The 11406-nt window shown below is 40.8% G+C and overlaps 1 protein-coding gene across 4 annotated transcripts in view; it reads right to left on the bottom strand.

Annotated features, from left to right (window-relative positions):
* Nucleotides 1-8441: 8441 nt before the first annotated feature.
* The window catches only part of LOC106958718 (protein shisa-6 homolog), a 66535-nt gene continuing 63570 nt past the window's right edge, over nucleotides 8442-11406 (bottom strand). For 3 of the 4 annotated variants that reach the window (XM_015050767.1, XM_015050768.1, XM_015050769.1), the window contains one exon: nucleotides 8442-10062. In XM_015050767.1, coding sequence (XP_014906253.1) covers nucleotides 9431-10062 — 632 coding nt within the window. In that variant the 3' untranslated portion in view covers nucleotides 8442-9430. The remainder of the gene's footprint in view (nucleotides 10063-11406) is intronic. The other variant, XM_015050766.1, reaches the window with a different exon arrangement.

The raw sequence follows: 11406 nt of genomic DNA, 5'->3' as shown, positions 1-11406 counted from the left end.
ATAGGCTAACTCCTTTTAGCACAACTGGAACACAACAACAGTCATTTTAGCATCAAATCAGATCAGTTTGAATTTATCGACACTGGACCGAGAAAAGCAGCTTCATCGTCCATCACTGTTAGGATTCTGGTGCGTCAGTTTTACGGCTGTACCAGAAACACAACACAAAGGTTCCGGTGTTAAAACAAAACGATCTGCTGCAGGCGAGGAAAGAATTACAACAATTTACCCCATTTTTTGTTAAAATCAGATTTTAAAAGTCCATTAGAGGAGAACATGCCTCTAATTTAAAAATGTATTTATTGGTTGATTTATTTAAAAATGATGGGATTCTTCGATTTGATGCATTTAATCAGATTGTTCCCTTGCTGAGCTCCAGATCACTGATCTGAGTCAGGAAAGCTTGATTGGTTCATGTGTGTTATTTATTGTCCCTCAGTGGATCTGCAGGTGCAGCAGCAGCAAAGTGAACAGCTGATGGGGGAACAAAAAGTAGAAAACGATACACTAAGGGTGAATTTAAAATATAAAAAACCCATAAACAATCCAGCTGTTCAGGTCGTCAAGGCAAAAAGTTCATAAAAGTAAACAGAAGTTTAAGAATTAGACATTTAAAATCGATGAGGAAACAATTGATTTTTGTGTTTTTATTTGCACCAAAGTAGAAAACCTTCGAGTTCGAAATATTTTTTCCCTCCAGATTCAACAAATATCCGCTCCAGTGCAGAAACACTGGCTTGTTGGAGCTGCAGCTCCAATATTGACCGTTCTCATTTAAGCAAAGTTGAGGCGGCAAGTCTGACGGATCAATACCAGGCTCCCAAGATCCCCCCTGTGTGTGTGTGTGTGTGTGTGTGTGTGTGTGTGTGTGTGTGTGTGTGTGTGTGTGAGAGGCCAGCCTATTAGCTGCAGCCATCATCCTGCTCCCATGGCGGCGCGGTCACACCGTGTTTGCCCATGCAGCCTCCTTAAGCTCTCGGCTCTATTAAGTCTCTGCATTTCCTTGATGCTCACATCCATTCATTCGTCCCTGGAGGCGGGGGGCGTCCGGGGGTCCAGCACTGAACCGTACATCGCACCAATTGTCCAATTTGTGCTCAGGTTGGATGCTGCTGCTGTAATTGCAGCTCAGATAACGGCTCCTGTTTCCAGCGGCGGAGCGAAGAGCATTTATCACCGGAGCGTTTCCTCTTATTGCACCACAGCTGATTTCAGAGGTAAATGCTGGAAATTTAACATTTATCTCACCACTGTTGGAAGTTCTGTAGAGCCTGAAGATACATTTTGTGTTTAGTATAAAAAATGTGATGGATGGAAATAGACAGAAGGTGGAAAAAAGCTCAAAATGCTGAATGATAATTTGATGAAGCTGAATAAATAAAGAACTAGAAACACCTGAAAATACAGAATCAATAAATATTACACATATCTTTAGTTTTCAGCCAAAGTTTTAATGTGAAGAAGAGAAACTCAGTGAAAAGATGTTTGAGATGGGAAATTAAAAAGTCAAATGCAAATTTAACAAATAAAAGAATAATAGGGATTATTGTTGAGTGTGAAGATTAAAGACCAACATGAAACAAACCAGGAAAAACTAAAAACATTTTTCTCATATGCATTTCTCTTTTTCAGCAATAATTGTCAACATGACAGAACATTTACAACCTGCTCCGTAGCAACACTTTCCTGGAAACATCTTTTCCATTTTGAGACGTTTCAACCTGCTTAACAGGAACATCTGACAATTAGAAAACCTTAAAAACAAACCAATAAAACAATAAAACTGTTACTTTATCATGCATTAGGGCGGGAGACAGAAAAAAATTAGAACATTTCTGCCATAAAGACTAAAATTTTTAGATTAATCTCAGAAATGTTCTGTTTCAAAGTTGAAAGTTTTTGACTTTTGAAACATTTTCTTCTACAAAATTGCAGTCAGGTGTGCAGTTCAGCCACGCCCTCCTACAAAGATCTTCTGTTCAGAGAGCTCTCACTCTCACACAAAAAGGACGCATGGAAAAGTGTTAAATGTGATTAAATTCAAAGTTCTCCAGTTGTTGACCACACCCATAAATCAGCTGATGCATCTGGTAAATTCATGTTTATGAGAAGTTTTATGTGACTCCATGTTAATCAGGCAGCGGTGCCCAAACTGGGCCCTGGAGGGCCGACAGCCTGCATGTTTTCGTTCTTCCTCCTCAGCAGGTCAAAGTTCGACTGAGCCATCAGGGTCCAGGTGCTTTAAACCAGGGAAAACTAAACCACGCAGGAAGCCGGGCCTCCAGGACTGAGTTAATGGGCTCAGACTAAAAAAAATCAGTTTTTTAACTCCAAAACTCAGCATCAAGTCTTTTCTCCTTAAGTGTGCAGATATTTCTAAATTGCATTCAGTACAAAATAATAAATTATACACTAAACCAAAACATCTGTAGCCTTTTTATCCATTTTAAACGGGGTAAACACAAACACACAGCAGCATCACCAGCTCAGGATCCATTTTTCCATCTTTGAGTCACTCAGCTCCACAGAAGCTGCGTAATCCAGACCATGTTGGAGTTTCTGCCTGATTAGCCTCTGCAGTCAGTTTGTGACTGAATCGTGATGCATAAGGTCAGCAGCCGCCTGACAGGCTGCGCTCTGCCAGAGTTCAGGAATAACAAAACTAAATAAGGTGTAAAAGCTCTGCTTCGTCCTGTGGGGCTGAAACTTGTTTTGTATTTCAGTTGGTTTTATGGCAAACCTGCGGCTCCAATGTTTATCAGCAGATAATTCACAGCTTCAGGGTGGAGTCGGCTGAAACAGGAGGAAAAGAACAGCAGCACTGCAGCTGTTCTTAATTTGGATAAATTCATTTAAACAAATTATCAAATGGCAATAAAGTCAAACATAAATCACTTTTGAGTTTATTGCCATTTACTGCCGACTCTCCAGCCGTCCTGTTCTGCAGATCGGACCGTCACAGTTTCTGTGAATATCAGCAACATTTCAGACGGTCAAAACGACGATTTTAGAGGGAATTAAAAAGTATTTTAGATTCAAATCATTTATCTTGGATCTGTAAAGGTTTAATTTTGCATTTCAAGGCTGTTTAAAAAAATTACTTTGCTGTTTTTTGAAAGGAATAAAAAGAATCTAAAATAATCTGCAACATTTTCAGTAGGAAAGTAAAACTTTTCAAGGAAATCCAGGACATTTTGTCAGATAACTGAAGGAGGAGGGACTTCCTGTGATGGACAGAGTCTAAAAGTATCCAAACCCCTGAACCTCCTTCTGTTATGTCCAGTAATGTCCACAAATTTATCTGTAATTCATTAGACTTTAATACGACGGATTAAAAGAAATAGTTCAGATTTATGAAGTGGAATAAAAGTTTTATTTTAAATTAAAATCTGAAATGTGTGGTGTGGATTTGATTTGAATTCCTTCAACCTTAAAACTGGACAAACTGGAATTATGAAAATAAATTTGCTTAATAATGATAAAGGTTTTTGCAGCAGTATTAGTTGATTTTTTGTCTGAAGGTGTATTTCAGTAGAAATGTTTCTTGCATCATGTGACCAACAGCAGGATGTTTTTAATGACTTACACCAGGAACAAATTAATTCATGTGATTTTAACAGAATTTCTTACTTAACTGAAAATTCAGTTTTTCATAAATTACTGTGAAATCAACAGTTTTGTTCTGATCTGCAGCTGCTGCTGAAACCGAGTCAGACTGGAGAACATCTGTGGCCTCAGTTTTTAAGTCCTGCTACAAATTCTCAATTGGATTCAGACCTGAACTTTGACTAGGCCAGTTTAACACCTGAACATGTCTTGATTTAAGTCATTTCATTGTGCAGAATTAGTTTTTTTTAGTGTTTTTCCTGGTTGATCCTCATTGTCCTGCGTGTTTCTGCTTTAACACAACACATGCAGATAACTGGATTATTTCTTTATTGCACCTTAAGTTCCTGCAGAAACAGATTAATGACAGTTCCTCTGCTGCAACGTCACATTTAGAAACCCACATGACAGCGGGCAGCCTCTCCTCTGATACGGACTGGACAGGAAGCTGCTTGTTTTCCTGCTCAAACAGTCAGAAGGTCACAGATATCGACCTGCATTCATAACCATAATAACTACGAACAGATCGCTGTGAGACGGAACAAAAGAACAAACTGGGAATGAAATGATCATTTCTCTCAAATTCAGGAGTTTAAAGGCCAGTGCTGCTCTTCATTAAATAAAAGGTAAAATATTCTGGAAACATATTTCCCTCCAAATGAACATCCCTCCATGTGGCTCCTGATTTAAGTTAGAAATATTATATTTGTAATTCGTCTTAAATGTAGCAAATAATTCTGATGATTCAAATTCACCAAAAACAAGAAAAGTAAAGTCAGATTTAATGCAGAGCAGAAAATATATTTTTTAATGTAAATATCTGTAATGTGGTGATAAATGAAACACACGAGTTGATAAGTGTGAATAACACTCATGATGATCTTTAATTATCTGTAAAACAAAAATCCACAAGAACAGTCATATGTTGTAGTTTTGAAGTTAGTTGTGCAATAACATTTATACTGTTTCCATTCATACCAAAATGTATAATTTTTGTTAAAAAATGACAAAGAAACACAGAAAAGTCTTTATGTCACTTAAAAGGACAGAAAAGCTTCCATGGCTGCAAATGAATCTCACAATCTTTAATAAGGAATAATTAGTGGCTGCAGGATTATTCAGCACGAAAACAAAGTATTGCACAAAGAGAAAAGGCTTTGGAGATGACATCATTATTAAAGAAGGAGCCGAAGTTTCTGAGATCAGCTGCACAAGGTGAGTGGATGCAGATATTTGCTAACAGCAGAGCAGCTAACACCTCCTGCCAGCCGCACAGATCAGATGTTCCTCATTTTTTGCAAGCAGACCAAAGAAAGAAGAAATAATGTGTAGAAAGACTGACTTCAGAGAAAACAACATATAACTGACATCATTGATTACATCAAGTTAAAACTGAAGGTACATTTGGGCAACAATCCAAACCCCTAAAAACTGTAATCCCTTCATTGGTTTGTTCATAAATTAGGTCGATAAAAAAAACAGATCTATAGATTATGAGCAACCCTCTAAATAATATATGATGGATTGCTCTTCTGCCACTAAAATTACAAAGCTCAAATCACAAATAACATCGTGTTCAAGTATATACAGATGTAGAGAAGAAAAACCTGTAGTATTTTGATTTACTTTCACCAGTAAGACCAAACCTATGTGGGGTTTCAAGGTTTTATCAGTTAAATTAGTGGATATGTCAGGATTAAAGCTGCAGACTTTTGGGTTTTAGTGGGACTGAATAAATTTGTCCATTCAGGATTAATTACTGTCACTCAAACCATAAAGTCATGCAGGAGAACAAAACGCTGCAGACTGAGCAGTTTGAGTTCGGCGTTATAGTGGAGCTTATCTGACGTGGATTTCAGGGATTTCTCCAGTATCTCCAGTATCTCCCAACGCTCCCAGTGGCTCCAGTATCAGTGTCTGCAGGTTCGGACTCCCTGACAAACCTCGCCTGCCTTGTTGGCGTTTTCTCTGTGGTTATGGCTACGACATCCTCAGCGTCACGTTTTGGGATCATTTTTTGTTGCTTTACACACAAAACAAAACGAAGGAACAAAAGTTTCTAAATCTGACTTGATTTAAAAGTGTGAGATTTCCAAATAACTCTTTATGCAAGTTTTATTGTACACAACTTAAACTGCATTCAAATGTTACAAACCAAACAGGAAGCAAACATGCTAACGCTAGCCTAGCATAAAATTATTCAACATGAAAACGAAGCAGCAGAATTTTATTAGAGTCTAGTTGTGTTTGTTGAGTCAGATATAAACTTAAAAACAAAATACGGTGTAATACATGTTTTAGATTACATGTTTTCACAGTAGCTGTTGTCTTACTGAGCTAATCTGCTAATTAAATCTGCAGACAGGATTAAATATCTGCTGCTGCCATCAACATGGATCATCCAGGACATTTCTCTTAGTCATCCAATGCTTTAATTTACTTTAAAGCTGTAAAGTCATTGATTTTATTAATGTCTATAAAGAATTAGCTAATGCTAATTAATGTTGGCTAATGCCAATTCTGATTAAAGGATGTGAATCAGTACCAGAAACTTTCCTTCAGCATCTTTTGTCAGTTTTCTTTGTTTCTTGTTTCTTTCAGAGAAGATAATTTCCTTCCATCTTCACCTCTTTCCATTTGCTTTCGAAACTACGGCAAATTCTTCATTTGATGTGGATATTATGTTCATTATCAGTATGCAGCCATACTTATCCTGTCTGGGTGAGAACGGTGGCGTCACACGGGTCCAAAAGAGGAAAGAAGGGGAACATCAAGTCATCCGACACCTGAGATACATCGCTTTAAATCTCTGCTGTTCCAAATAGCACATTTGCTTTGGAATCAAGGATTAGAAATTCACGTTGTTTTGCTGCATCAGAGTAAATTAATGTTGTCATAATATCATTTTGTTTAGATAAGGATTAGATGACTACCTGGGAATGAAACATCATCACTTATGAAAGTCCCCAATTAGTCAGATAATTAAAAAACAGGCCAAGGTGCCAGTTTCAGTTTCAAGCATCTGACATGCTGAGGTGAGTGAGTCTTCAGCAACTCACAGTGAAATTTAAAGTGATGTCATTTCTGTGATGCTTGAGTCCCAGTTCTGTCGGTTTCAGGGTTTCATGGAGTATGTGGCGAGTCAAATATGCCCAAAGAACCAGTGGCCTCCTGATCCTGGTTTATCTGGAGAGAAGCAGAGATGCAGCAGAGCTGAATACGCAGCGAGGCGTGATTTGGTTTCGACACCGGAGTCACAGCAGGTCAGGGTCGACGTTGCTCTGCAGATTCTCCATTTGAGCTCATTTTACGATTCTGGCAAACTACAGATTTTGTTCTGCATGATGATGATGGCGGTAAAATGACAGAGGATAAAACTGTGATGTGCAAGCATCAACATACCAACTAATTAGCTCATTTACTAATATCTCACTTCAGGGTGTCGACTGGTGCAAGGAGGACAGAGTTATGAAGGAAAACCTGCCCCTGCAGACTCAGTCATATTATTATGAAGAACTGATGGTTTGTGGATGTTGCACATCTCTTCCAGCTGATCACCGGTCTGATCATTTTTAATAGCAATAGGTCATCGTTTTCCCACCAATTTAAAGGTGAGAGATGAAGCCATCCGACATTTTTTATTTTTCCTGGTAATTTCTGCCAGATCCATAACACAGTCACTAAACATCATTTATAAATTTCTGTTAATTCAGACCAAACATCCATAAAGTCTTGAAGATGGCGGTAATGAAAGTATGTGAACTCTGCTCACCGTGTCTGTGGGTGGAGATTTCACAGTGGAGAACATCGACTGCCAACATTTCTCACAACAAATTCCTTCACTTCCCACAAGTCCAATGGGTACCAGTGAGCTTGATGATCTAGTTGGGAACCTAATCCAGTTTCTTCTCCAACAAGGAAGGCAACCGACACAATGCAGCACAAAGCAGCAGACTGGCTGCACCGTCTCCCAGCCTGCAGCAGTTCAATGTGGAAACGGTTTGTGTACCGTATGCATAACGTGTCTGAGGATGTTGGGGCCTTTTGTGGAATGGATGATGTCTTTGCAGCTGATGGAGTTCTGTTGGGACCTTAAAGACCCACTGGTGGGTTTCTGACCATGAAACAGCCTGAGTCAGCTCCTCTAAGTGCTCTGACCGTGAGTGGAGGAGTCAGGGCCTCAGCTCAGCGGTTTGCCGGTCAGAACAAAACTTGATTCTCTCAACAAAAGCTTGAACCCAAGCAGCTGGAAAGGCTTCCTCCATGGGCGGCTGAAGTCAAGTGGCTTGGGAAGACCTCTGAGTAGAACTGCTCCACATTGAAAGGAGTCAGCTGAGGTGAATCTAATCGGGGATTCCCAGGAGGCCGACCCAGAACCAGAACCTGCTGGAGTAGTTAAATGTCCCTTCTGGCCGGGAACGGCTGGGGATGATGCAGAATTAGACTGGGTTTCCCTTAGAGCTTTTCATCCTGACCTCAGGCAAGCAAAGCACCACAGATGGATGGGTGATATTTTACAGCTTATAAATTGTGAATTATATTTTGCGAAGGTTTGGTATTTTTTGTGGGAAACTAGAAAAACGAGGCGTAGCACGCTAAAGACTTTGACCCAAAACGGTGATATGAACCAAACCAAGGAATCTTTTAGCCTCTGGCATTTGCTTCATATTCTGTGTACAGTTGGACAAATTAGAAAAGCAGCAATAAAAATCACTCAGCTAGTCAAAGTTTGGATTTCAAACTGAACCGATGACAATGAACAGGAAACTCCCCTAACCTGCTGGTTCGGCCGGTAAACCACAATAATACTCCACAAAGAAACGGAGACGACGACACGACAAAGCAAACCGGTTCATTTAAGAGCTTATGGCGTTCTATACAATAAGGCATTGCTTGAATGGGAAACACTGGACAAACATTTCACAGTTTAATCAGCGTTTGATTGGCACGTGACACCTGGTCAGCCAAGCATGACAGCGTCTTCAGACTGATTGTTTTCGCCACTCGACGATCCGCGACGCTGAGGCCTGATCTGCAGAGATGGAAGCAACTGGCCAAAAATGACAGCAAAAATCCAAAATCATTCAGAGCCGCTCTGCGCCACAAGCTAGAAAACAAACAGAAACACACTCCCAACGCACATATTAGATCCACATAGTTTGCAGACATCGGTGGAAATAATACTAATCTGGGAACTTTTCCTTACCTAAAACAGAATTAATAAATGGAAACACCTAATAAACTCCACTTGGGACAGTAGTCCAGAGGGCTTTATGCAGCTAAGATAGCCTATTTACAATCATCTATAGTATGCAACACAAATAACCTGTTTCACTTATAGTCTAAGCTGATATGTTCCGGCCGTTTGTCAAAGAAGAGAAAACCTAATCCAAAAAAATGGGAATTCATTAATTGTGCTTTTTAACCCACAGATCCCCTTCACTGCTGAAACGGGACAATTTCAAGAGGCACCAACTGAAGTGCGTACATCAGATAATGAGCATCTCTAAAGCTATAACAAAGACTGGAAATACAAACAGTAAAGAGTTTATTTGTATGTCTATAAAGGTGGTACAATTCCCTTCGAGTCCTACGTCTGGTTTAAAAAATATTTTCTTCACTGTGTCCTGCGTCGACAGGAAGGATCTTTGAGTCAAAGCAAAGCCCTTATGATGCTCTCAGAGAACAAAAGTCTTTGCCAGGATTTTCCTAGTCGTCCAAATTCTGGATCACACACAAAGCTAAAAAAACAACAAGAAGAGTTTTAATGACGGATGCTGATAACGTCCGGTCACATTTCTGATGCAGCCATCCGACACGGTCTTTAGACAGTTACCTCGTTCTTACTGGCAGTGCGGTACGTGTGGTGGTGGCCGGGAATGTACTGCAGGTGGTCCACCGTGTGTGTCCGTCGGGACGCGAACGCCTGCCTCTTGGACGTGGACGTGCCAGCGTGATGGTTGACCATCAGCGTGTTGTACGAGTCACTGGAGGCACTGGGTTGGGAGTGCATCTTGGTCATCTTGTGGCGGTCCATGACTGGCGTGGTCGGCATTAGCATGTCGGCGTGAGACATCGCCCGCGCCATGGCCTTCTCCCGGAACTTGTCACGCCTCATCGCCGGGGACAGCAGAGGATCCTGGGAGTGGAGGCGGTCCGCCGAGAGCAGCTGCTCGTTTGAGAGGTTGCGGCTGCTTCCGTATGCGGCGGCTGCCATGGCGCCGTACGACGACAAGCCGTAGTCTCCGCGCCGCGGCGTCCTGGGGGGGGACAGGACGTGGTCCTGGGACATGGCCCTCTGCACCCGCCGGGGGCGCTGCTGCCGCTGCTGGTGCTGCTGGTGCTGGTGGTGCTGGTGGGGCTCAGCATTCAGCTTCACCATGTGGGTCGGACCCCGACCAGCGAAGTCAGGATGAAGATGCTTCCTGGGGTAGTAGTCATCCATGTCTTTATCGCCTGTGTGGACGGATGAGGAGACCAGAGAGAGAGAGCTGCTCAGAAATGGACCCAAATGTGATTTTATTGTCTTAGAGGGAGAAAAGGAGTAAAATTACTAAAAGGACTAAACGTCGCCGATGGCCGACACATCCACCAAACGCTCCTTTAAAAAGTTTGTTGCTATGGCTACAGTCATTATGGATCCGGCTTGGATCCATAATCTGGATCTGTTATCCACTGCTGACAGCTGATTGGTCACAATAGACCACATGATACATCATATCATTATTGCTCAGAGGATTTATTTATGTTTTTGTTTTAGTCTAAAATTAGTTTTTCCACAAATTTATGTTAAAAGCAACAAACCTTCAGGGCCAGAAAGATTGTTCTTAACAAACCATCATTTCAAATCAAAGAGAAACGACACTGAGGTGCTGAGGCTGATTCTGACTGGCTTCAGAAAGAGGCTCATCAACCAATCAGCTTTTAAAACCTGGCAACCTAACATCGATTTATTCAGCTGGTTTCTGCACAAACAGACAAAACAAACCAAAAGTGTCATTTAGTCGTAAACCTGATGAGGAAAAACACGGTGATGGAAAGCAGCCGTCAGTCGTCTGCAGCATCACTTTTCACAAAGTTCATGTCCTTAATGGAAAAGTCAGAAGATTCTCCACCAAATTACCTTACAGTAATTTTAGGTTTCAAGTCCAAACGCCTTTAATAACTTGGCAGTTTGTTGGTAAATACATAAGTAAAAAGATGTGGAGGAAAATGATTGTTTCTTGTTTTTAATTGGTTTTGTTTTCTTGCTGAGTCAGCTGCTCTGCTCCTCCTGTGCATCGTAACGAGGTGACTCGCTCTGACCTTTGACCTCCGGTTCACACGGGACATTTTGGCTGAAAATGCCAACCGAACCCAACCAGAGGCAAAAACGGTACCAGAGACGGTTCAGGCATTTTCACTCACAGTGTGAATGTTTGATACTGAAACAGCAGTGAAACCAGATTCTCAGCCCTGCCAGGTTTCATTTGACCAAAACGCCTTCAGACTTTGGATTGAAATCAATCTGTAGGAGAAGCTAAAGATTAGGGTGATGGTACGGAGGGCAAAGACTAAACCACCACTGGAAACAAGCAGCATTATGTAATAATGTAATAAAATCAGGCTTTAAAATGTAATAAAACATCATTAAAACTGCAGTTTGTAACAATCGACACAAAATAAAAACCTTTGAATCGTTGAGAAGACATGCAGGTTATCAGAGGCTGCTCTGATTCAGTTTACAGGAAGAAGATCAGAAACATGATTATTAGATAATGCATCACATCATTTCTAAAAACTGAGCTTTCTTCTCTAATA

Source organism: Poecilia latipinna, unplaced genomic scaffold, assembly GCF_001443285.1.
Source record: "Poecilia latipinna isolate Pla-1442-1.1 unplaced genomic scaffold, P_latipinna-1.0 Scaffold1009, whole genome shotgun sequence".
NCBI classification, from domain to species: Eukaryota; Metazoa; Chordata; class Actinopteri; order Cyprinodontiformes; family Poeciliidae; genus Poecilia; species Poecilia latipinna.
Note: the sequence above shows the minus strand (reverse complement) of the source record. Positions and strands in the feature narration are given on the sequence as shown.